This window comes from Protopterus annectens, chromosome 10.part0, assembly GCF_019279795.1.
Source record: "Protopterus annectens isolate FY-2018-M chromosome 10.part0, PAN1.0, whole genome shotgun sequence".
Classification (NCBI taxonomy): Eukaryota; Metazoa; Chordata; order Ceratodontiformes; family Protopteridae; genus Protopterus; species Protopterus annectens.
In genome coordinates, this window is record NC_056744.1 from 713926895 (window position 1) to 713954394 (window position 27500).

The 27500-nt window shown below is 40.7% G+C and overlaps 1 protein-coding gene across 1 annotated transcript in view; it reads left to right on the top strand.

Moving 5' to 3' along the window:
- PATJ (PATJ crumbs cell polarity complex component) overlaps nucleotides 1-27500 on the top strand; it is a gene marked incomplete in the record, with an annotated part of 2990875 nt that overhangs the window by 524283 nt on the left and 2439092 nt on the right. Inside the window, 1 exon segment of the mRNA XM_044085542.1 lies at nucleotides 26781-26979. Coding sequence (XP_043941477.1) covers nucleotides 26781-26979 — 199 coding nt within the window.

Genomic DNA, 27500 nt, shown 5'->3' on the forward strand with positions numbered 1-27500 from the left:
TGTGATTTCACAGGTGTAGTATCAAAAATCAAGTTTTCCCAGGTCTCATTGACCCCTAGGGGGACAGCAGTCATTAATAATCCCCCGTATGCTGTTGGTATAGCTGTGCAAATCCAGCAGTTCGAAACATTAAAAGTCTCAGCATACACATATTTCATTGCTTGGAAAGTGTTAAAGTTTGGATGCCAGTCTATGAGTAATGCATTACGTTTGTTCAGTTCAACTCGTGTGGCTGAAAAAAAGGAAAGGCCACAGCAAGAAGATCAAAGTTATCAGTATAGCTAACAGGATGATCATGCAATTTTTCTGAGGTTGTTCTGCATCCCTGTTTACTCTATACCTGGTCATTTTGTTCTTGTTTTACAACAGTAACAAGGTTTTTGTCCAGTTCAAAGTTCTTAACCAATTTACAATGTGTCAGATGAATCCAGGACGCTCGCTCTGCGATCTTGACTGCAGTGGGTGTTGACAGTAGCACTTGGTACGGCCCTTCCCACTTTGGAGAACTCCAATTTCTTTTCTTCACAACTTTCACCCAGACCCACGTGCCTGGGACTACTGCTGCTTCCGATGGTTTGGCTTGTTCTTTATCTGAAACAGAATTTAACTGCAGAAGTTTGTTATTCAAAAATCGCCTCATATACTCTGCAAGTGAACTGTTAGCCTCCTTGTCTGCAGGCATGAGAGGTTTCCACTGAGGTGTATAATATGCCCTCCCAAACAGTATTTCAAAAGGAGTTAACCCTTTTGCATTTGGAACAGTTCTCATGCTCAACAGTGCCAGAGGCAGACAGTGCACCCAGTTCTTTTGTGTCTCACTAATCAATTTCCTATGCTTATTTTTCAGAACTCCATTATGCCTCTCTACTAATCCTGCAGATCGGGGGTGGTATGCACAATGGTTTTTCAAAGAAATCCCGAAATAACAGCTCAATTGTTGTATGGTTTGATTTACAAAGTGTGTGCCATAGTCACTATAGATCTTTTCCGGTATGCCAAATCTAGGAATAATTTCTTTAACAAGGACTTTTGCAACAGTAGCTGCATCTGGATTTTTGGTTGGAAAAGCTTCCACCCATTTGGAAAACATATCTGTAATGACAAGACAGTACTTTTTATTTTCGCATTTGTTTAGTTCTATGAAATCCATACAGATAGTATGGAACGGATATGGTGGTGTAGGGAAATTCCCTTGCTTAGGCTTCAGTGCCCCCTGTGCATGATGCCTGTTACAAACATGGCATGCTGCACAAAACTTTTTTGTGTAGTTTGTAAATCCATACATTGTAAATACTCTATTCACTAACTGTACCATCCCCCCTGTTGAGACATGGCGCTGCCCATGGCTCAACAAAGCTGCATATCTAAACAAGTTAGATGGTAAAATTGGTTTCCTTTCTTTGGAGATGTACAGCCCTTTCTCAAGAATTGCTCCTCGTTTTATTTATTTTTGTTTTTCTACATTTGTAGTAAGTGTCTGCATTGTTTTTAACATTTCTAAATCTAAAATCTCGGATGGTTGTAATTCCTCATTCAAAAGAAATACTTCTGAGGCTGAAGCTGCCTGCTTTGCAGCTGTATCAGCTCTCGCATTACCTTTTGAAATCCTATCCTGTTGTTTGGTATGAGCTACGCATTTACAAATAGCTACTTTCTGAGGTAGCTGAATAGATTCTAACAAATCTAAAATAAATTCTGCATGATTAATTGGTTTACCAGTAGATGTTATCATTCCTCTATTGTTCCACTGCTGTGCAAAAACATGTACAGTAAAAAAGCGTACTGACTGTCAGTAAAAATGTTCACACATTTATCCTTTGCCAAGGTACATGCCTTTGTTAAAGCAATCAATTCTGCTGCTTGTGCAGATAAGTTGTGTGGTAAAGACTTTGCTTCTAAAATCTCAGTATCAGAAACTACTGCATACCCCACTAGATTCTGTCCTGTAGGACCCCTTCTACACGAGCCGTCCACATCGTATGTCACCTCGGCATCATCCAAGGGAACATCCGTGAGATCTTTTCTAGGCAGTGTCTTTTGCTCAGTTTCCTGCAGGCAGCAGTGTGGTTTGCCATCTGCAGGGGTTGGGAGCAAGGTTGACGGATTCAAAGTTGTGCATCGTTCAATTGTCATATGAGGTTGGCTCAACAGAATAGTCATACTGGAAAGATGTCTAGCAGGAGAAAGGTATGCTACTTTTTGTTGTAGTAAAATAATCGCGACTGCATGAGGCACTCTCAATGTGAGAGGGTGGAACAACACTACTGAGGCTGAAGCCTGCACTGCCATTACAGCTGCGACTACTGCTTGTACACAGTGGGGCAAGGATCGCACCACTGGGTCTAGCTGTGATGAATAGTAAGCTATGGGGCGTTGTTTGTCCCCATGTTGCTGTTTTAACACTGATGTTATATAGCCCTGCTTACAATCTACAGTTTGGAAAAATCATTTATGATAGTTTGGTAATCCTAAAACTAATGAGGATGCTATCAGTTGTTTCAATTTGCAAAAAGCTGATTCTGCTTCTGGTGTCCATTGTAATGAATCTTGTGCTGCCATAGGCTTCTTGAATATTAAGTTGGTCAGTGGAGCAGATTCCAAGGCATAGTTTGGAATCCAACTCCGACAAAAATTAGTCGTACCTAGGAAGGACATCATTTCCTTCTTGGTAGTCAGTTTGGGTGCTTGTAATATTGCTGTTTTTCTGTCTTCATCTAATATTCTACCTTCTTTGGATATTACATATCCCAGGTATTTAACCTATTTTTTCCAAAGCTGCAGTTTGTTTTTGTTTACTTTGTGTCCTTGAGTGGCTAGAAATTGTAGTAATGCTATGGTATCTTCTCTGCATTCTTGCTGGGTGGGGGCAGCCAGCAGAATGTCGTCTACATAAAGTAAAATCTGGCTGCCTTTCGGTGGTATAAATCCTGCCAGGTTACTTGCCATTTCCTGTGCGAATATTGTTGGACTCTCACAATATCCCTGTGGTAGTCGCGTGTATGTATACCTTTTCCCTTGAAATGTAAATGCAAACCAATGTTGGCTGTCAGGGTGTATCGGTATTGAGAAAAACGCATTGCTAATATCTACCACAGAAAAATACTTTTGTTGAGGTTTCAAATCATTTAATAAAGTGTGTGGATCTGGCACTATAGGTGCCGTGGGTATAACTGCGTCATTTACAGCTTGTAAATCTTGGACCATACGCCATTCTCCATTTGCTTTCCTAACAGGAAATAAGGGTGTATTACATGGCGAATCGGGAGATTCTATCAATGCTCCTTCCTTAAGTAAGGCTGCTATTATAGGTTTGATTCCTACTTCTGCATCCTTTCTTAAGGGATACTGTCTCTTTTGAGGTCTAAATGCTGACTTTGGCGTGATAGTGACTGGTCCTGCTGTACGAATAAGTCCTACATCTGATTTCCCTGTTGACCAGAGAGTCTCTGGTATGCCTCGTAAGGCCTTTTCCTCTTCCTCTAGTAAGAGTACTACTCAGCTGTCCTCACTTGCCTGCAAGTGCATAGCTGGGTGTGTCTGTGTTATCCAATTCAACTTCTGCTTTTGTACTCCCTGTTCTGAAAGCTCTAATTCTGTCTGTTTTTCCCACCATGTGACTTTTTCTCCTAAGTCTGCCCATTTCACATTCTTATCTTTAGTCAGACTGACATGTGGTAATCGATTAGATTTGTAAAGTGCTAGAAATTCCTGGGGCAATGAACAGCTAACTACACTGTTTCCTTCTGTGTCCCAGTGCAGATTACGTAATACTAATCTGTTACCATGGTTTCTAAACATATGTTCATCGTGCATACAGCTGCAGTCATAACAGATGGGTTATCCTGCCGTCCGGCGTCGGTTCTCGTCACTTCTTCCCTGACGTCAGTGCGGCAGGGGTATAAAAGAGGCAGCCAACACCATTTTCTTCAGTCTTTCTTGCCGTGCGGTGCCCAAAGCAGAAGCAGTTCGCAAGTGCCGGTCGGCCTGCTCCTGAGATTTACGAAAGTATTTCAGCCAAAGTCTTCTTGAAAGCTAAGTACCCTGTTGGGGAAACTTTTCTTGCCTCAGACCGATGTCAGACAAAGTTAATAATTGCATTTCTTGTGGGAAGCAAATACCACATAAGGATTTCCACTCTTTCTGTATACCTTGCTTAGGCCCAGACCACGACGTCACAGCCTGCTGTTTTTGTGCTAGATTCAATAAACGCACTATTAAGTGTCGGGCGGAGTTCGCCCTTCACTTTTTTGGCAAAAAATTTAATTGTATTATGTCATCGGATACTCCGACTCCAGTTTTGAGCAATAAACGCAAAAATAAGGACCGACATACGAGGTCCGCACCACCTACTGAAACCACGCTAAGGCCGACTACCGGTTCTCCGGTACTCAGCGAGGCGCCTACGCAGCCCCTGAGTACCGATGACAATGCATTACCGGTGTCTTCAGTACCCGAGGTCGCAGGCACCTCGGCCCCCATTCCTACTACAGATACCGACGCCACTCCTGGCGGGGAAATTCAGAATTTAGACAGGCCGGACATTTCTCAAGGGGTCTTCAGGCCTTCCTCCTTCTCTATTAAAGCCTTCACTAAATCTAAAACAGCCATGAAAACCAAAAAACAGGTTCCTCAGACACCCTCTCAAGGCACCATGCCTAAAAAACAGATGCTTAAAATGGCTGAGGACTTCATTACTCTTATCAGGGGGTTCTCAACCCCCCTCTGACAAAAGGCCCAGATTAGAGGAAAACTACCCTTCCTCAGATCAAGCTTCTATTACCTCAGAACTATCTGAGGACCAGGATTATGCCTATTCTCCATTCAAAGACTCTGATGCAGAGAAGTCTATTCCCTCGGTCTCCCCCCCTGAGGACTTCTCTTTTGGAGAAATCCTGCATACATTGAGAGAACACTTTCACTGGGAAGGCCAAGATTACTCAGATTCCAAGAAAAGGCTCAGGGAATTTCTTCTGCTCCCCCAGCATAGGCCTCAGGCTATCCCTCCTGTTTTAGATATATTGGATGATGTGTACACAGAAGCCAGCTTTAATCCTGATTCTTTGCCTCCAGCTCCTGTTAAACCAGACGGGTATTACCATGTTCCTGATTCTCACCAGTTCCTATATAAAAGCCATGCTGCTGACCCAGAAACTATTTCACAGGGTCCCAAGGGAATTAAGGCGTCTACTGCTAAAAACCCATTACCTTCAGAGAGAGATTCCAGAGCTTTAGAAAAGTGGGGGAAAAAGGTGTACACCTCGGCCACTTTAACCATGAGGGCATTAAACTGTCAGTTCCATATGTTAAAGTATCAACAGTTTTTGATATCTCGGCTGAAAAGCAAGATGACACAACCAGAACAACCAGATTTAAAAGAGTTGCAGGATTTGTTGCATGGTGCAGAGCAAGTGGGTAAACATACCTTGCAGTGTGGTTTTGATGCTTTAGAGGCCCCATGTAGAGCTGCTGTTACGGGGTCTGTTATATGTAGGCATGCTTGGCTCAAAGAGCAAACCTTACCATATCATGTCAAAGCTAAATTATTAGATGCACCTCTTCAAAAAGATGTATTGTTTGGTGCTAAAGCTGAGGAGGTGCTAAAGAAAATGGAGGAAAAAGCGAAATCAATGCAAACAGTGAAAGATTTCCTGCAGGTACAGCCTCCACGTTTCAGCAGAAACTGGCCTTCAAAAAATTGGTCCTTTCCAGCCATGGACAGACCTCAAAGGGGTAGATACAGGCGTCCAAGGGGTAGAGGGCAACCTCAAGGATCTTTCAGAGCCAGACGGTGGCAAGCACCAACCCCAAGAGGTGGAGAAGATAGATCACAGTCTTTTAGAAAACAGACACAATGACTTCCCCCTACACCTGCCAAACAAAGCTTTAATGACAGCACCTTTGGGCGGAAAACTGGCATTATTCTCAAAAAATTGGCATATTGTTACAAAAGACAAATGGATTCTGGACATTACAGACAGAGGCTACAGGTTCCACTTTCACACCCTTCCAAAAATGAGAGGCATGCCAAACCTGCCACAAAATCAAAGGGCAGAGGCACAAAAACAAATTTCAGCTGTCATGGACATGAAAGCAATTCAAGAGGTACCTGCAAAAGAACAAGGTCAAGGGTTTTACTCCAGACTATTCCTGGTACCAAGGAAAGACAAAGATTGGAGACCTATCTTAGACCTATCCATCCTAAACACTTTTCTACAGGTGCCAAAATTCAAGATGCTCACATTACAGCAGCTTCTTCCCATGCTGGGCAAGGAGTCTTGGCTGGTAACATTGGACCTCAAGGAGGCATACCTGCATGTCCCTATCAGACAAGATTGCAGAAGATACCTCAGATTTCTTGCAGGTTCAACCCATTACCAATTCTCTGCATTGCCCTTTGGCTTATCTACTGTGCCCAGAGTGTTTACGAAATGCCTGGCATCAGTAATCGCCTTCTGCAGACTACAAGGGATACAAATCTACCCATATCTGGACGACTGCCTGATCCAAGCGGACAGCAAGGACATACTACTGCAGCACCTGGCGTTTGTAATAAAACTGTTGAACTTCCTGGGATACACAGTCAACAAAAAGAAATCAAAACTAATACCCTCTCAACAAATAATTTTCCTGGGTGCCAGCTTGGATACAACCACCCAGATGGCCTACCTCACGCCAGACAGCAAGGGCAACTGTCTCAATACTTCAGAAAAATGGCAACTTACACCAGACTAACTGCAAGGAAAGTCCTGCAGGCTCTGGGATTCATGGCATCTTGCATCCTACTAATCCCATGTGCAAAGCTGCATATGAGGAAACTTCAATGGTACCTAAAAAACTTATGGTCTCAACACAGCCACAGCTTGGAAGCAATTATACCACTCATTCCATGCCTTCAAAAGGAATTTATGTGGTGGGCTCAAGCTTGCCAAAGAAACACAGGTCTTTCTTTCTGTATACCTCAAGCAACTCAAATCATCACAACAGATGCCTCAGACTACGCCTGGGGAGCACACATGACAGATCAGTGCATTCAGGGAAAATGGACACGAAAAGAGAAGCACCTTCACATCAACCAAAAGGAAATGCTAGCTGTGCAAAAGGCTATTATGACCTTCAAAGACCTACTGCATCCAGGCCAGCTATTGATAAGGACAGACAACACCACAGTGATGTGGTACATAAACAAACAGGGGGGAACTCATTCATACCCCCTGTGCAGGCAAGCCATGAACCTATGGAACACAGTGCTGGAATTGCAAATTCAACTACAGGCACAATTCTTGCCAGGGAAGGAAAACACACTGGCAGACAACCTAAGCAAAAATATGACAGATCCACATGAATGGAAGTTGCATCCTCAAGTTTTCACAAAGATAACTCAGGCATGGGGACAGCCAGATATAGATCTCTTTGCTACCCACAGAAATTGCCAGTTGAAAAAATTTTGTTTAAGGACCTATCATCCACAGGCCTGGAAAGTGGACGCACTTTCCTTCAATTGGGCAACATTGACAGTCTATGCCTTCCCGCCTCTTCCTTTGCTGCCCAAAGTTCTATTAAAAGCCAGAGCAGAGAGGCCGAAAATGATTCTCATTGCTCCAGACCGGCCAAGACAACACTGGTATCTGCTCCTGAAGAGCCTGACACATTCTCCACCATGGATCCTACCTCTAGTCCCTCTTCTGTTGTCCCAGCACAACTACAAAACTCTTCACAGCCATCTCAAAACTCTAAATCTAGCTGCATGGAGAATTCCTTGATTTCCCAATAGTTTCTCCTCTCCAAGGAGGTGCAAGATGTCATCCTGGAGGCCAGAAGACCTTCTACTAGAAAGGCCTACTCCGCAAAATGAAAACGATTTTGTGCCTGGAATCAAAAGAAGGGACAGAATCCTTGGGTAATAAATATACCTCAAATTTTACAGTACCTAGCGGAGATGTTAAACAATGGACTTTCCTTCTCCTCCATCAAGATCCACGCTTCAGCCATTTCTGCACAATACAACACAGATCCTCCTTTATTCTCTCATCCTCTCTTAAGGCAGTTCCTCAGAGGGGCAAAGAATATAAAACCCCCAAGGAAACCACCAGTCCCTGCTTGGGACCTCAACTTCGTATTGGAAAAGCTGACCCTTCCTCCCTTTGAGCCAGCTTCTTCATCAGAGTTACAGTACTTGTCATGGAAAACAGCCTTTCTTCTGGCTATCACCTCAGCTCGCAGGGTTTCTGAGCTACAGGCCCTCATGGCTGTGCAACCATTCATCATTTTCCATCAGGACAGAGTTTCCTTATAAACCAACCCTACCTTTATGCCAAAGGTAGTATCCAGTGTAGCTTTGAATCAGACTAACCACTTACCTACCTTTTAACCTAACCCACAAAACAAAGGGGAAAGACTACTACATTCCTTGGACATTCACAGACAACTTTGTTATTATTTGGACAGGACAAAGCCATTCAGGAAATCTGAGCAACTCTTTGTGTCCTATGCTGCAGGTGCTCAAGGAAAGGCTATTTCCAAACAGACAATTTCAAAATGGATAGCCCACTGCATACGCTTTTGTTACTCATTTCATGGAAAATCTGTGCCTGCATGCATCAGATCCCACTCCACCAGAGTCACAGCTACCTCTGCAGCCTTTCTCAGGGGGGTCCCTACCAAGGATATTTTGGAAGCAGCCACCTGGAGTTCAGTGCACACTTTCTCCAAACATTATCACCTCCCACTATACTCTAAATCTAGAGCGGGCTTTGCCACAGCAGTCCTGCAGGGCATCCTAGCCCCTCCTAGTTCCTCTTAGTGCCTACCACCCTTACTTAGCTTTGGGATTCTACCCATCTGTTATGACTGCAGCTGTATGCACGATGAACATAGTACAGTTTTGTACCTACCATAAATGTAGATGTTTGAGTGTTCATACAGCTGCAGTCCAGGTTTCCTCCTCCATCCCTCTTAGGACAGGCCTTATGACAAACACTTTTCATATAACCTTTTTGGGGTATTCTTTTATGGTGTATTTGCTTGCAACTACTGTTTTTGATTTATCAACATTGCATTTTTGCGTAACATTATGTTTGCCTTCCTTCTGGGGGCACCTGACATCTGGGGCAAGAAAAACTGAAGAAAATGGCGTCGGCTGCCTCTTTTATACCCCTGCCGCACTGACGTCAGGGAAGAAGCGATGACAACCGACGCCGGACCTAGACTTTGGAATTCGACTGACCGAGGACCCGCCTGACGGCAGGATAATAACCCATCTGTTATGACTGCAGCTGTATGAGCACTCGAACATCTACATTTATGGTAGGTACAAAACTGTACTTTCTTGCTCATATTCTTTATCAGGTCCTGGTTTGCTACAGTAATATAGAGTACAATGCAACAAAAGTTTTTTATCAGTGTCAAGGGAGGGGGATTTACTGATGGCTACGTTCATCAGTTCTTCGGTTACTACCCCTGGACCAGTCGTAACCAAGTCCTGGCTGTACCAATAAAATGTTTCACCCTCCAGTCGCACCACAAAAGTATCCATTTGTCACTGTGCTTCCATACCCTGCATAGTTGGAACTACTGCTATGCCAAATATCTGCATAAGGTCTCTGCCCAAAAGATTTACTGGGCATTTTGCAGAAACAACAATTTTGCTTTTCTGGGTCATCCCTGAAACAGGGTCAGTTATTGCTATGTTGTGGGAGAGTGACTCCTGATACAGCTGTCCATTAGCTGCTTTCACTAATATGTAATTCTGTATTTTCTGGTAGTTTGGAAGGATGTATCAGGGTCCGTGAAGCCCCTGAGTCACACAGGAATTTAACTTCCCTCCCCTCTACCAGAAGTGTAACTTCCGGTTTTGTGTCTGCTAAGTAGAGCTCAAAGCTCAATAATGCTAAGTCTAAAATTTCATTTTCTTCACCATCGGTGATTTCTTGTACTTCCTCTATTTCTTCTATCACATTCTCTACTCCTTCTATCACATTTGCATTTGTCTTTTCTTGGTTATTCCCTTCTAGTGATTCTTGACTATCATATAGTCAGTCCTCACCCTCCTTGTCTTCCATGGTTACCTTCTTATTTTGCCTGCAATCCCTTGCCAAATGTCCCTTTTTTCCGCATTTAAAGCATTCACCCCTTTTCTTTCTCTCTTCAAACTCTTCTGATTGCTTATCAGATTGTTTGTTTCCCTGGGCATTTTTCTTACCCTTCTTCCCGGACTATACTACAAAGACTTCTGCTCTGTCTTCTACTGCAAATACTTGAGTTTTCTTTTTCTTTTTGCTATTAAAATGCCTTTCAGCATGTCTTGCATATTCAAGTAATGACTGTAATCTACTCGTACGATGATCTACCATGTGCTTTGTAATAAAACTACTTATGGGTGCAATACTACCCTTCAAAAATGCATTCTTTAGTTGCTGCTCATATGGGGAATCATGTGTTTGGTCTTCAGGTACCTGCATTCCACAATGGTTATTAAAACACTCTAATAATCTGGCAAAATATTTATCAACAGTTTCACCTTCTTGTTGGATGCATGGATTAATGCAAGTCCAGTCAGCCCTAGGCTTCCATTTCTCAGAGATTCGGTCTGTCAGACCTTTCACTCTGTTATCCAGTTCTGCGTTTCTGTGTGGGAGTGGCCTATGTTCTGCGTCACGGGGATTCCAGTTGCCACTGATCATGTGCCAATCTGGACCTACGATTTGTCTGACTACTTTCTACACTTCCTCTCCATTTAAATGGTAACTTAACCTCATGCCCTGTAAGTCTTCTAAGAATTTTCTAAAATTAACTTTTGGATGGGGAATTCCCTCTGTGGCTTTCCGGATGTCTTCTGGTGTCCACGGTCCATATACTAGAAGAGTTGGGTCCTGTCCTGCCTGTGGATTTGGTACTTCTATGAGTGGACATATCTCTTCTTCACTCATAGCTTGTGAATTTTTATTTATTTCATACAATTCAATATCCCCTCTTAAGTTGCGTGTTCGAGACCTAGTCTCGACAGGATCTCTGACAAATGGTTTTGATTTCACAGGGACAGTTGGGTATAGCGGAGGTGGATCTGCTTGTCCACTCGCTTCATATTCTGGTAAGGGGGGTGGAGGGGCCAATGCTATTACCAAGTTATTGTCTTCTTTATTTAAAAACATTGCTTTTGAATTTTTATTCTTTTGTTCCCTGCGGTTTGCTTCCTCAAGCCACCTGTGTGCCTGAGGACCTCCCAATTGACGTTGCTTTTTTACCTGACCTTTTGCGTCTGTTTTAAGTTGTTTGACAAGTTTGATAAGTGAAGGTTTATCTAATTTGCCATCAAATTTTTATTTATTAACCCATTTTGCATAGTACCTAACGTTATCGGCACGCTGTAATTGCATATATTTCGCGTCTTCAGTTAATGGCGGATCTCGGGAACTTTTTGTGCACTTATTTCCCATGTTGTCTTAACTTAGTTAGAAATTGTTACGTAACCCTTCTTATCATGTGGTACCACAATTTTCTCTTTTTCACAGTTTATCTAGAATAGCTGCCAACCTATCCTGTTTCCCTGATCTATGACAAGACAGCAATCTTCTTTGTCCCTGATTTATATAAAATCTCCCTGACAAAAACAAATACTGTAACAAGTCCCTGATCTGAAACAAAGAAAAGGTAAATTCCTCCTTACCTGAGCCTCCGTGATTGATCGTGTCACTGGAACCATTGACTCGTCCTCCAATCGCAGATCAGAAACAGTGGCTGGCCTCTTTTGAACGACAATTCAGTCGGAGGTCTTTCAAAGCAGAAGAACTGATGTGGCCTCTTCCCCATGCGGTTTCATGCCACCGGGCCCATCTGACCTGAGCTAGAGCGAGAGTTTTCCGGTCCGAAGGACCAATCTGTCAAAGGAAAAATAAACTTCAAAAATGATCAGTACACGGTAGGTTCAGGTTAAGGCACTTTAATCTTGCAGCAAGGAGCCAAAAACGTGCTAATACAGAGTTTGTCCAACTAAAATCAGGAAGTAAGTTCATCTTTAAACACTTTCTAACAAGACATTGCCTACCAAGCTGACGTAACAGATCACAAGTTTTAACATCATCATTACATAGCAGCTGTTTGTCCATGATTTTCTGCTTGCACTATCAATTTTATGAAAATCTTCCTAAGAAAAACAACGTGGCCTTGGTGACCACCAGTTAGTTACAACTTCCCACTATGTTATGTTACCATTCAAGGTACTATAGCTAATTCGAGCACAAAGCAAGTACAGATTCTTCAAGCAGTCTTTTGTTTCATGTATCTCTTCCTTTCCGCAGCTGTGCATGTTCTCATAACACGAACAGAGCTGATTGTTCATATTCAATCATATTATAGAAAACGGTATTGTTCTATTCATACACTATTCATTCATTTTCCTGACTTAGCAGATAATCACCTGCTTCTCAGTACATTTCCAAAAGGCATAAACATGAATTTTGCTGTCCTAGCAAATGCTAGGTCAGGGTGCATCTTGCAGTTTCAGAAAGCATACTGTGGTTTGAAAAATCATCTTATAATTTCATACAGAATTAAGCTGTACATAAAATAGAATGAAATGTGTTAACTCTTTTAGCTTCTAATAAGCATTAGACATATATATAAATACATATTTCTCTAACAGTGTTAAATACTCGAATAATTGTTCGCACGTCAAAATTGCAATAAGGGTAGTGCAGGGTTTCTAGTGGGTTCTTTACTAGATCAAACATTCTGTTCACATATTGCATTTGTTAGAACAACCCATTTTTGCAATGTGGGTATGTGAATGAGGATTTCTTTACCTCCTGGTGTTAGCTTTGTTGTGTGTTAATCCCAGGATTCCATATAGTGCAGCTTTGGAAGATAAAACAACTCTCATTTTTTTGGAATAAGGAGGCTGTAGAGAAGAAATATCCAGTTTAGGGGATAAACTGTTCATCATAGCTAGAACTTAGTTCTGAAACACTTCAAAGTTATACAATCCAGGAATATATGATGATAACCATTTTGATCACTGCTGTGGTAGCCTAAGCTAGATGGGTTATATCCTGCTAAGCATATAATGGCCAGCTCGCCAGCTAGCTTGCCAAAGGGTCAGGGCACTTTTCACACATCCAAACCATTAGACAGCTTGAGCTGAGCTGATTAAAAGACAGGTTTAGGCAACAAGCCCTTCAGAGCTTTCATGCCAACTGAGAGAGAAGGAGGCTGAGCCCTGATAAGACATAGCTAGGAGTAAAATGACATAAATGTCCAAACCCCACATCACAAATCACACCAGAAAATAATGGGGATAAATTGAGGGAGCAGTTACTGCAGCAGTGATCATTTGAACTTCTGCTGTCATGGTAAGTTTATTTACACAACTGTACAATGTTAAGCATATTGATCAGTGCTGCAGTAGCCTAAGTTATATCAGTAGACTGCCATAGCTTAGAACATCTAGAAGACTGAAGGGGACAATTAGAACTTCTACTGTTATGGTAAGTTTACTTACGCAGTGGTACTTTTCCAGTTGCCCACACATACTTGATCATATCTCAGACAAGAATAGTCTGCCCTATGTGACATCTTTAAATAGTTGATCTGGGGTGTCAAAACATTTAGATGAGATGGAATATGTAAGGTTGACTGTAATCATCTCTCAAACTTGCTTTTTTATTTTTGTGTCTAGCTTATTCTTCCAATCCTTTTAAAGCTTATCCATCTCAACATGACAAGTGTTAATTAAAATATTGTAGGCTGCACCTGTTATACACATCTCCTTATGGTCCATGAACCTAATTTTTAAGAACCGGCTTATCAAACTCTGATAAATACCCTCTGTAAAAATATAAAGTTTCAGAGATTTACATCTTGTTTTCAACTTGTAAAATTTAAGTTAATCAGCTGGCATTGTTTTCTTATTAGCTGAGAATTACTGTTGGGATACAACTCCCTTAAGTTCTACTAACTGTTCCCAGAAAGCATCTGGCAAGACTTCATTCAACCAAATTTGAAACCCATTGTCACCGAAACCCATTGTCACCAGTATCACAAGCAGGGCTTGGACAAATCAGAGATAGATGTTCATAAGTCACTGCAGTAGCAGCCTTAGGTATAGGGGTTATATCCTGCCAGGGATATAACAGCGAGACAGCTTTCCAAAGTTTTCTCTCCCCCACCCACATGTGCCCAAGCTGTTGGGTTGAGCTCCTCTGTGAAGAAAACAGCAACCTGGGCACCAAAATACTTCAGTAATTTCTTACCACTTGTGAGCGTGCTCTGATTGGGTTTCAGGGAATTGATTGTCATTGTCTGTCTTATGTTTCTGGGCAGATGAGTCTTCTTTGGGGAATCTATTCCACACATTTTCTTTTTGATAAATTGTACCAGATCTTTTAAGAATATTGGCAGTATAATTGTGTTTACTATTTTGCAGAAATGTATGGCATGTTATTTTTATCTTGGACTGCATATTCTTAATTGGAACACTAATATGTGGAAAAAAGTACTACTTTTGTTCTGATTTGTTATTTTTTTATTGAGGCTTATTTATTCTTCACAGACAAATTATAGGCTCCTTGGAGCAGCTTTGACAGGGATTCTGTCATCCTGTTTGACTAGGACATAGAGCACCTTTCCACTTACTCAGCCCCTGCTTCTTCTCTAAAGAAGAAGAATCTGTCTAAGGAGCCCTTGCAAACACAATATTGGTCCATGGCTCAGCAGCTGCTGGTTGACTCTGCAGTAGCAGTTTGTTGGTTCTCAGACCACTCAACTTTTTCTCCATATCCCTCTGGGTGTAGCCCTTCAGTCACTGTAATTGGGAGTTAGCCATGTCCATTGCAGCTGTTCATGTGTGCTTTGCAGGCATGGAAAAGTCATGGGAGTTTCAACAGGGAGTGCTTCCATGTGTAGCTGGGTGCAGAAGCATGTTCCCTGGGATAAGGTATTCTTGAGTCATTCCCCTTCTAGGAATGTCCCTAGGGAAAAAAAGAAACAAAAAGTTGAACATTTGTTCCTCTGTGTGTGTTTTTTTTGTTTTATTTATTTATTTTGATAAAGGAGAACTTATTACTTTGGTTAAAGGTTTATTGCAGGTTTTAAAATGCCTTGAGCATGAATGGAATTTTGTGGAAGAAATAAGTCATTTGCTTCAGTTTCTGAGAATTCCTTGTCAGACAAACATGAGAGAGAGGAATAAGTGATTTTCTATATTTTCTGCTCAAATCCCAGATTCTGATTGAGAGGAAAGTACTTCCTCAGAATATCCTTTAGTGGAATTTTTCTTTTTCTAAGAATGTGTCCTGAATGAGTAATTTGTTTCAATTGGAACAAGTTGTTTCTGCATCTTTGAAGAAATATTGTATATTATAGGTGGATGTACTAATACTTTTCCTACTTCTCCTTTGTTGGCAGCCTTGGAGGATGTTGGATGTTTTTTATTTTGTCAGCAGTAAGCCTGATAGTCAATTTTCAGCCCTGAAATAAAATGGGAGGGTGGCCTAATGGTTAAGGTGTTTGCCTTACAAACACAAGGTGCAACGTTTGAGTCTCACAAGGTATAATTGGCTTGGCTTAAAATGGCTTGCAAGAGCAGTTAGCTTAGTACTAACCTATGAACCTATAAACTGACTTTATAAGATTCCTTAGTCTTATAAATATTTGTTTTCTCATCCCAAGCAGCTATTTCTATTTCTAGTCCAACTGCTAACAAAAAGTTTGTGAATACTAATTCTTCACTTTCGGGCAAAGATATAAAAACTTTTGACAGATTTGATAAGCAAATTTATTCCCATACAACTTCAGCCTTCAGAATTCTGAATTATCAGACTCATCTGTTGAAATACATGCTGGCTTGTTTTGATGTATTGAGGAACATTTCTGCCATTGTTTTATCATCGCAAGGTAGCGCTCCTCTGAATTTTGTTCTTGCTTCTCTCTCACAGGTAACTAAACATTTTTAAGAGTTTATATAATTGTGCTGACTCTGTGCCCAGGGCAGCAGTTGATATTACTGTGATGAGATATTTTCCTTTGGTACATACTCAGGAGTTTTCTAAAGATGTTAAATCAAAAATATTAAATTCTGCTATAAGGAGGTTTTGATTGGTCCTTCTATTTATTTATATTTATTTGGCATTTGTTTACCAGGAAAGTCTGACTGGGTATGAGCACATTTTCAGTGGAGGCCCGGTCAGAAAAGCTCCACAGTACACATTAAACAGAATTAAAAAAAAATAACAATGGTTACAAATATTAAGACAATAACAAAGCAATACAATACGTGAAATACAGTAAAAGAAAAATAAGCAAAAATGTAAAGACAAGCAATAAAGTTGACCATACATTATATACAAGGTAGAAGAGAGTTCATAATGTGCATGTTAAATAATGATGCAGGAAAAAAATATAACAGAATAAGTAATACATCGTAAAAGCCATATACTTTTTCTGGCAAGAGAATTAGATAGTAAATTTCAGTCAAATTCTGGGCTAGAGAAAGGTTAGTGTAAGAATATAAAGAAAGGACATTAGAATGTTAAGGAATTAAAGAGAGATGAGGCTAGATAGCAGGTAAAGCAGGAAGGGAAGCAAGACATATCAAGAGAAAGTCTATTAAGAGTGTGGAAGAAGGGATTAAAAAAAGAGTACTAAGATGGCAGGGAGCAGGGGCAGATCCAATTATTGGTTAGATGTTCTTTCAACCTAGACTGGTTGGGGTACAAGTCTTATTGCTTCTGGAATGCTATTCCATGATTTGGCAACACAGTGAGTACAGACTAACTGTGTTAGATCTTTGAGGTTTGTAAATAGATAGTAGATACTTATGACAGGAGCACATGTTACGAGATGGAATATAGTGTTGAAGTAGTGATGATGTAGTTTGTGAAAATGAGTTGTACGGTAATTTATGAGTTAATCGTATTATTAAAGGTGAGTGTTATTATTAAAGGTGAGAAGGAAGAGAAGGAAGAGCCAATTTAGGGACTTGAGAGCAAAGCAGTGGTAAGAGTAGTGGGCCTGACCTCTGGCAAATTTAGCTACTTTATTATAACATTGACTAAGTTTTGCTTTGAGGGAAGAGTGAAGATTGGTTAGGATAGGTGAAGGGTATAGAAGGGGGGGAGGGTAAGAGATATAATAGAGAAGAGGCAAAGTTTCCTGAGTCACAAGCTTTGTTGAGAGTGTAAGTAAAGGATAGTAGAGCAGTGATAGTGCTGTGTGCTAGTCTGAATCCATGTTGGGTGGGAGAGAGAAGATTATTGCCAAGTAGGTATTGAAGAAGTTGTTTATGGATAATTTTTTTTCTAGAATCTTTGATAGTGGTGAAAGAATAGCAATTGGCCAATAGTTAGAGATTTCTGTGAAGGTGCCAACTTTGTAGAGAGGAAGGATGTAGGATTTTTTTCCGTAAGGAGGGGGCATAAGACTCCTTGATGGATCTATTAATGATTATTGCGATAGGGTAGGCAATTGAGTTAGTAGACATTTTTAGAAATTCATTGGGAAGATTTTCTGCAGAGGGGGAATATGGCCTGAGCTTGCACAGGAGGGATTTGATAAAGGAAGTAGAAACTAGTTGAGGGGAAAATGTGAAGTGACAGAGAGGGTAGAGGGAGATGGAGTGAATTTGTCACTGATGGAAGCTATGCTATGCGTGAAGTAACAGTTAAAGTGAGTTGCTATGTCAGGGGAGATACTCACACAGGATGGTTGAGGGAAGGGCTGACTTCCTGGGTTTAGAATTTTTTTTGATAGTGTGCCAGAAGGTTTTTGGACTGGATTTTTGCTGATCTTGTAGATTTGCATAGAACTGTTTTTCGTCTAAATTAACCTGTTTCTTTACAAGGTTACGTAGTGCTTTGAAATGTTGTAAATTACTGTGAGTCTTATGTTTTAGGTAAGTTGTCCAAGCCTTGTCTCTTTTGTGCATGAGTGATCTGGTATAGACAGAAAGCCAAGGAGTATAGCTGGTTTTGACTCTCTTCCTTCTGGTGGCAGCTGAATTGTCTAAAATGTTGAGGAATGTTAAATTAAATTGTTCATCTGCATCATGTAGTAGTAAGTATTTAAGGAAGGACCAATTGATGAAGTTTAGTAAATCTGTAACAGCCTGCTGGTCAAAGCTGGATAGGTTTCATACTGTCTTGTAGGTGTTTTATGTACATCAATGTGAAATAAGTCTAGTTGTACAGATGGGGTGGTGATCACTAATAGAGTCTGGAATTGTTTTGGAGTGAGAGAAATTGTTAGGATGGGAGAGCAAAATCGAATCAGTTATTGAGCCATTTTGGTTTGGCAGTTATTGAGCCATTTTGGTTTGCGGAACTGGTAAAGGTTGTGTGAGCAATTCGTTGAAAAATCCAAACAGGTTTATGCTATGTGTGGGAAATTGTAAGTTGTTTCTGCCAGTCAATGTTGACATCACCTAATATTACTATTTCTAGAGAGATATTTTGTGATACCCAAGCTAGGATACTTTCCAGAGTTAATAAGATATCTCCAGGGGGTGTGTATAAAGCTAGAATGCAGAGACTTTTATTATTGTTTAATTTAAGGTAGGTGATCAATACTTCAGCTTTGTCAAAGGAGTTTATGGATTGGTTGCGAGGGGTTAGGGAAATAGAAGCAGGATATATTACTGCAACATCGCCTCATTTTCTTTTAAATCAGTCAGCTCTGAACATATTAAAGTCTGGAGGAAGTACTTTGGTATCCTTTACGTGTGGTTTAAGCCAGGTTTCAATGATTACTAGTATATCAGGAGATGGTGCAGTTATCCAAGCATGCAACTCAGAAATATTGTTGCACATGCTATGTGCATTTACTGAGATAAATTTAAGCATATGTTATGTACCTGGAAAATGGGTTGAAGATGTGGATTGTGAGATGTTGGGACCAGGGTTAGGGTGAATGCCACCACAGAGCACGAGGAATTGCATGATTGTGTAGTTGTTGTTGTCTTTCGGCTTTTCCCGGTTAGGGGTCGCCACAGCGGAACTCCGGTCTGCTAATGATTGGCAGTAGATTTTTACGTGCCGAGTTGCCGCCCCTGATGCACAACCTTCAACGAAGGTACGCCCATTTACGCATGTCTCCACACAGAAGACTCTCTAGCTGAGAATCGAACAGGACAACATCTTACTATGAGGCAACAACGCTACCTCAGCACCACCACTGCAGATCTGTAAAGACAGGATTTCATTTTGGTTAAATTGTACAGGTAAGTGTAATGTTAAATGGGTGCAGCTGCATCTGAAACAGTTTGGGTGTAAAGAACTCTATATTGTCTGTGTGAAAGAAATGAGTAGGGATCTAGCTTAAGGTTGTTTGGTACCCTTCCTTAACTAAGCACAGTGGGATCAGAAACTGCTGCAAGTACAATTCCTAATTAAAATAAGCTGGGAGTGGGGTGGGGGCACACACTACAAAGATTACAAGTGTAACAAAACAAACACATTATATTAAACACAACTATTCAAGCCAAATAACATTGCATATTGAAAAAAATGATTAAACGGAAAAAACATTTATACACAGTCTTGTGTATAAAGTGTTTTGCCAGGTTTGCAGAGAGCTTGCAGATGATTTTTGTTGTTTTGAGTCCACAATGTTTAAAGTCATCCAGGGGGACAACTTGTAGTTTAGAGATGGGGGTAGCAGAATGTCTTATGTATAAAGTGTTTTTGCAGGTTTGCAGAGAACTTGCTTATGAATTTTGTTGTTTGAGTCCACAGTGTTTAAAATCATCCAGGGGGATATCTTGTAGTTTAGAGATGGGGGGTGGGGGGGTGGGGGGGGTAGCAGAATTATCTAGTGTACACACTCCCAGGGAAAGACTAATAGGGCAGACCAGAGTTTGCAGATACCAGAGTGAAAGTACCCAGTTACTCAAACAATTTGACGAAAAAGAATTAATTCAGAGGGTCAGTAAAAATTTTCAGCCTTCCTTCTCAAAGTCTACAAAACCTCTGGTTCATTGTTCAGAAAACAAAACAGGCCACCTCTACAGTCTGCTGGCAAGCAGGAGAGAACTTTCCAGAAAAAGGGACAGTCCACTATTTCAGAATGTTTTTTGTAGCCACCCCTCCCCTTCACTCATTCAGTCTGTTTCAAAGCCTGATTCTCCAGTTTCCAATTTGGTATCAGATTGACTCAAACTGGATTCTGAAACTACTTCAGGAGGATTATAAATGGCAGTGGAAAAGCTACTTCCTTTTTGGGGAATCCCCCTTCATCCCCCAAATCAGACTTCCCTGTTTCCTGCTGTCGTCACAGGTCATAGAACCAGCTCCCCCAAATCTGCTCACTGTTGGCCTGTAGTTTTTAATTCCCCTTCTAACAAAAGCCCAAATGAAATGATTCATAGGTTCATAGGTTTATACTAGGCTATCTGCCCTAAGGCATTTATAAGCCTAGCCCAAATTTTTGTGGCTTACGCCACCCCTTATATGAAAAAATACTGTGCCCATTAGTTTGTTGTGCCTCTGTCCAGCAGTGACACAGATAAGATTCCCGGGGTAAACCTACGATCTCCCATCCACAGGTCTAGATTTCTCTTGAACAGAGTCAGCGAGGTGCTCTGCCTCACATGGACCGGGATTTTATTCCACAGCATAGGGAGTCTCTGAGTGATAAATCTATCCCTCCAGCACGTCCTATTTATAGCCGTGCTAAGGTTTAAGTCGCTTGCTCTAGTGGTTTTGGTGGATTTGGATTTTTGAGGTGGAGCATGTCCATTAATTCCGGGTTGGACATGGCCTTGTATGTCAGGCACATGTCACCTCTGAGCAGACGGTATGCGACTGAATAGAGCTGGAGTTTCTTCAATCTGGCAGCATATGACAGATTTTGGAGTCCCTTTATCCTTTTGGTGAGGAACTTTTGGGGTCTCTCCAATTGCTGCAGATGTCGGGTGAGATACATCCCGAATGGGGCATTGTACTCGATCATTGGTCTGATAAGTGAAGAGTACAGGAACAATGACCTCACTAGATCTGGATGTGAATCCCTTCATGATAAGGTGGGCAATGTAGAAGGTCTTTCTAACCACTTTAGCAATGTGAGTGTCAAAAGAAAGGCCACTGTCAACCTGGGTCCCCAGGTCCCTGATAACCTCTTCTGTGCTTAGTGGATTGCCACCTATATGGTAGCTTGGGGTTACCTTGTTTTTCCCGAAGGGTATGACTATACATTTTTTGGTGTTTAACTTCAGGCCATGACTCTGGCACCAGCTATCTGTTTCCGTGAGTCCCTTCTGAAGGATATCCGTGTCCGATGCACTTTCCACTATGGCGCCCAGTTTGCAGTCGTCTGCAAACTTTGTCAGCCAAAGTCCTCCCATGTTGGCCTGTACTTCTGAGAAGTAGATGCCAAACAATAGGGGGCCAAGGACCGAGCCCTGTGGGATACCACTTGTGACCGGCTTGGAGTCTGACACAGCGCCAGCAACTCTAACCCTGTGGGTTCTGTCCTTAAGCCAGTTTGCAACCCATCTTGTGACATATGGGTTTACATTTAAGCTGGTAAGGTTTTCTACAATACCCAAGTGGGGTATTGTGTCGAAAGCCTTTGCAAGGTCAAGGTAGGTTGTATGGACTGCCTTTCCCTCATCAATGGCCTTGGTGACTGTTTCGAAGAAGTCGACCAAGTTCAAAAGGCATGATCTTCCCTTGACAAAGCCAAACTGGGTCGGGTCCAATGTCTGCAAGTCCCCTATATCTTTGTTTATGAGCTCCATTATGATCCTCTCCATAGCTTTGCAGACTAGACTTGTTAAGCTTATGGGGTAATTACCAGGGTCCATAGAGGCGCCGCCTTTGTGGAGTGGGACCAAAGTTGCCGTACGCCACTCCTTGGGCACGTATCCTGTGGTAAGGCTGAGATTAAACAGCTGCCTTATGTGCGGGTTTAATTCCTCATTTAGCTCGTGTAGCACACAGCCGGGGACACCATCCGGTCCCATTGATGCTGTGTTTTTAGCTTTAGAGAGAGCAGCTTTCACCTGCACATTTGAGATGTCCAGGAGGCTACACTCGGCTGGGATTGTTATCTCTCCTTTAGGGGAGGGGGGTGAAGTTTGCACTGAACCTGTCTGCCAGTATGTTGGCAATGTCTGTGGGTTCAGTGATTTTTGTATCATTTTGGACTAATTCTGAGCATATCTGGGAGTTTCCACCCAGGTTCCTAACATAGCTGAAAAAGGCCTTATGATTGTCCTTTGAATCCATGGCAATTTTTCTCTCAAAATTGGCCTTAGTTGATTTTATGAGTGCTCGTATTTTTTACTAATAATGATCAGGGGTGACTTCCCTTTTATGGATTTTGTTCTATCATGTAATAGCTTTCTCCTCTTATTGTAAAGTTTGTTAATGGCTGGGGTCCACCAGACTGGACGTTTGCCCTTTGTGGAAAGAGTCTTGGTTTTATTTGGGATTGCCTGATCCATGCAGTCCTGGAGGTGTTCATAGAAGGCATTTGTAAGGGCTTCCGCAGCTTGGGTTGTGGTTTCCTCTGGCTCAGGGGCCTTGAAGGATACCACACCAGTCTTGAGTAGTGTGAAGTTTGCTTTAGAGAAGTTCTTCACTATGCTCTTTTTTCTTTGGGCTGGGGGCGCCATCTCGATTTCCCGTGAGATTAGTTCATGATCAGGTCTCACCAATGAGGGATATACTTCGGTGTGGAGCATTTTGTCCCCATGTTTGTGACAATGAGATCTAGTATATTTTCTCCTCTTGTGGGAACAGTGACTAGCTGTTCCATGGCATTTGAATTTATGAACTCCAGGAACAGTTGGGCTAGAAAGTTAGGGCTTGAGTAATGTTCCCAGTCTATGTTCGGGTAGTTGAAGTCACCCAATATGATGGTGTTTGGAGATACATTTATACCCTCCAGTGTCTTCAGGAAGGCTGTGTGGGGTTCCTGAGTTTGAGAGGGTGGCCTGTAGCATGCTACAATTTGTAGAGCAGTTTTGCCTATGGTTAGTTGCACCTGGATGGTTTCCGAAGCTTCATGCGTTGCCACCAACCTGGAGGTGTGGGTATCCTTTATGAATATGGATACACCCCTCCTTTTGTGGTGTGGTCCGGGTTTTGGGGCTGGAACGCATGATATGAGGCAAAACCTAATAGTGCCGGGTGCTCTCAGGAGCCTTGAACCAGGTTTCAGTTACAGCACAGACATCGATGTTCTCCATACTGAGAAGGGCCTCGAGTGCGTGCATTTTGAGATTTAGACTTCTGGCATTGAGCAGCATTACCCTCAGTTTCTTCCCATTTTTGTTTTCTAGGGTGGTAGGTTTAGAATTTGAGCCTTGCCTAAAAAAGGCACTATGGGGGTGGCAAGAGCCTTAGCCAATATCCGGAATCCCAGGGGTGACAGGTGCAAGCTGTCCCTTGCGAAGCAGCGTGGCTTGTCAAGCATGTCATCCCAGGCAGACAGACACTGGATCCCCTTTGATTCTTCAGATAATTCAATAGTATTAGGCAAAACACACATAAGATGGTAAGTACATAACAGCTTCTTCCAGGCTCCATTAAAGTAGTAATTTTCTCAGCTGGTCATTTATAGTTGCCTTGTTCTCAGGTGTTTGCGATGCATCTAGAAGATCTTCAGTACTTAGTGGAGGTATCACTTAAGATTGTTCTGCAGTGGCACATTATGGTCAGTGCTGTACCATATGACACTGCATCTCAGTCATTTTTTATCTTTTGATTATTAGGATATAGTATATGACGTGTTCATCCTGTATACCTGTAGATGAATACCAGAAACTTCTCAGTTTTTCCTTCAGAATCTTTTCCTATGTATCATTATGGTTTTCGCAAAGGAATGGGATTGAAGAGGTATTTTTATTTGTTTCTACCAGCTATGAAAACATTTGTATTGAACAAATGTTTTTCTTTTCCTCACTGTTGATAAAGTTGCTCAGAAGTGCATCAACATATGAGATTGTTTATCTTTTTTGAACTGTTTCATTGGATTCACTTAAAGTACTACTGTTGCAATAAAGTTTTATATGATATCTAATTACTATGCTGTGTTACCATGTTGTGATGTATTTTTTTAGCAAATCAGTGGTAATCACAAAAGCCCTATAGCTTGAAACATATTAAAATAAAGAGAAATTTAAATAGAAAAATGTCATTGAATGCTTTTTCTGAAAAAAAATTTAGCAGGATGCTTCATTTGTAAAATAAAATGGGCTTCCCAGATCTTTGACAAAAGGAAATGCCAGAGCTTTACAAGGAAAACAGCATTCCCTTACTGCAATGTTTTGTAACCTCCAAATTTGTTGTAGAATGTGGTGAAGGAATGCTAGAGTATATATATATATATATATATATATATATGTATATGTATATATATATATATATATATATATATATATATATATATATACATACACACACACACACACACACACACATATATATATATATATATACACACACACACACACACACACACACCTCCCCATCTCACCCCCAACATGTATGCAAATTCCCTCACAAAGAAGCATTTGTTAGTGTTTGTTTTAGTGGTGTGATGCTTTTCAATAATATTTATTTATTTATACTTAATTTGGTAAGTTATGTTTCATCACACTATCCATAATCCATTTAAATTACAATCCGTGTTTTATTGCATATTTACACTAAGGTGAAACCTAGAATGCTAAATAGTTAAGACTCCTGTAGATAGCGCAAGTAGAAAAATATAATTAAAAATGGAAAGGAATGATGATGAAATGGGGGGAAGCTCAAGAAACAAGGAAAGACTGGGATTTTGGATTTAAGTAGAATAACAATAACCATACAGAATATTATATCCATAAAGTAGCAGAAAGTATTCTAAGAAATAAGACAACATAGGAGTGGGGAAAGGATATTCTGCCGATGGGGATGACTGCAATTAGGGATATAGACAACAGGCAAGAGGGACTGCAATTTTTTGAAGAAAACTGGCAAATGAGGTATTGGGAGCAAATAACTAGAAATTATATAATGGGAATACACCATTAATTTATTTGGACTGCAGGTTAGAGGTTGCCTTTCCTATCAGGGTTTGGTATCAGAGTATAGGCAAAGAAAAATAACTGGGGGGGGGTCCTAAATGAAAGACCAGCAGTGGTAGAGTTTATAGTTGAATCTAAAACAGAAGCTGCCATTAGAAAAGGAATAATTAGTAGAGCATATAAAATATTGCATGATAACTGTAAGAATCAGTCAGAGGAGGTTAGAAAGGCTTGGGAAGAAAGATTGGTTAAGCAGTTCACAAAGAAACAATGGCAGAATATATGTATGTCTCCAAATATGTAACAAATCTAGAAGATTTAGGATTTTTGCCTGGAAATGTTTACATAGATATTTCTGTACCCCAAGCAGACTCCAGAGAATTTTTCTTCAGGCAGATAGCAAATGTTGGAGGTGTGATGGCAAGAAAGAGATAATTGGGAACATATTTTCTGGGAGTGCTGTGAATTGGGGGACTTCAAGGATTCCCTGCAGGATGCACTGATAGAGATGCTGGGTGGGCAGATTGTTCTGATGAAGGAGATGATTTTTCTGAGCTTTGATACACAGTCAGAATTACTTAGACATGGTAAGGCCTTGCTGTGTCCAATACTGGTGGCTGCCAAGAAAGCAATTACTAGAAAATGGTAATCTAAACAGACTGTACTAGAAGTAGTGAATGTAGTAACAGATATAAAACAACTGGAACTGAGATCTTTAGAAAAGGGTAGGATAAAACTACATAGGAAAAAATGGGAATTGTGGGAACAATATATACACGGGAGAAATGAGGTTTAAAATAAGGGTCTATCTTAGAAGATCGAATGCATATGTGATTGAACACCTAAACACTGAACTTGTAATATCAAAAGCAAAAAACATTGAAAGGCCAATTTAACGCAGGGAATGATCTCCCTTGGCCATTCGCCAGATTTTACCGTTTTGTCTACTGTAGAGCAATCTTGGAGTTGGTATATTTAGTTAGGGGGGTGTGGGGGGCACAGCCACCCACATCGGGGTGTGTGTGGGGGTGAAGCCCCCCACTTAGTTTGGGTGTAAAGTTTTTTTTTTCCATGGCCGACTGACGTGTTTTCCTGCGCAGTTCGACGTTTTGGGGTTCGATATTACAAGTTCGATGTTTAGGTATTCTATCACTTAAGCATTCGATCTTGTACTATAGATGCTAAAATAAGATAGGACTTAAATGAGCTATGTAATGCTTGACTGAAAAAGATTGTGCAGATTGTGATGTTTGCAACTGGGACTGTGTCAGTATAGTTTGTGATGTAAAATGCTTACAACTTGGATTGTGTCAGTTTGGTCTGGTTTCATTTATATGAATATATGATTGCCTATGTTGTAAGTGATGGTTTAATAAGGATGTGTTTTGTTTAAAAAAGGCAGGAATTGAATAATTTATGTAATGTTGCTTAGGTTATATTATGTATGGCAGTATATGTGAAATATAATGTTTATGTTAATTATAGTTTGATTACTTTTATATGAATGTAAATGTGCTTATGTCATAAGTGATAATTCAGTAAAAACGTTTAAAAAAAAAGCTGAAACCTAGAATGTGTTCTCTAGACAAGAGTAAATTCTCCTATAAAAATTTTAAATTCTTGTTGTATTGTTTCTTTAGTAGAAGGTTTATCAGATTCCACATTCTTATACATTTGTAAGCTTTGTGAAAGATTTTTTCTTTGCTTTGTCATGCATTCTACTACGCTGCAAGTCAAAGTAAGCAGTTATAACTGGTGCATGTATTTTACCTTTGTACTCTAGGTATTGATGTGAGGAATGACCCAAAAGGAAATGGACTGATTGTGAAGCAGATTGACCCACAGGGTGCTGCTGGGGAAAGTGGACAACTAAGGAAGGGAGATTATATTGTAGCTATCAACCAACAACCAGTGAAACAGCTTAGTTCTTTCCAGGTGCAATCAGTTTTCTCAGGACATACCTCAGGAGACAGTGAATTAGAGTAAGTTGCATTTTATTTCATGTGCTTTCTCATATGAACTTCCTAACAATGCAAGAAACATTTTCTTTATTATTACATGCCAGTTTGTTTTAAAGTATTTATATTTAAGTGAGCAAAGTTGCATTCTATTATAGGCTGTAGTATAATGTATAACTTTTTATGCAATGCTGTTGAGTTCTGCCCATATCTCTCAAACTCTTGAGTATTAAAAAATCATAGCACTGGGCTTTAAATCATTGCAGGAGTCAGAAAGAGAAAAGTTTCTTATTTTTCACAATAGAAGGTCCTTGTACACTATACCCTATCTATTTAATGATAGGGAATAGTTGAATATGCTTAGTTTATTTTTTAATGTGTGTTCCCATAAATAGGTCAGATGTTACGAGGAAGAGCAAGGGTAAATTTGAGGATCAACATTATAGTGCTGTGCCAAAAATCATAACAGTTAAGAGGAGTGTTTCTTCCAGAGAGGAATTTATGTATTGATTCATGCTAATTATTTTAATGATATTTTAGGTCAT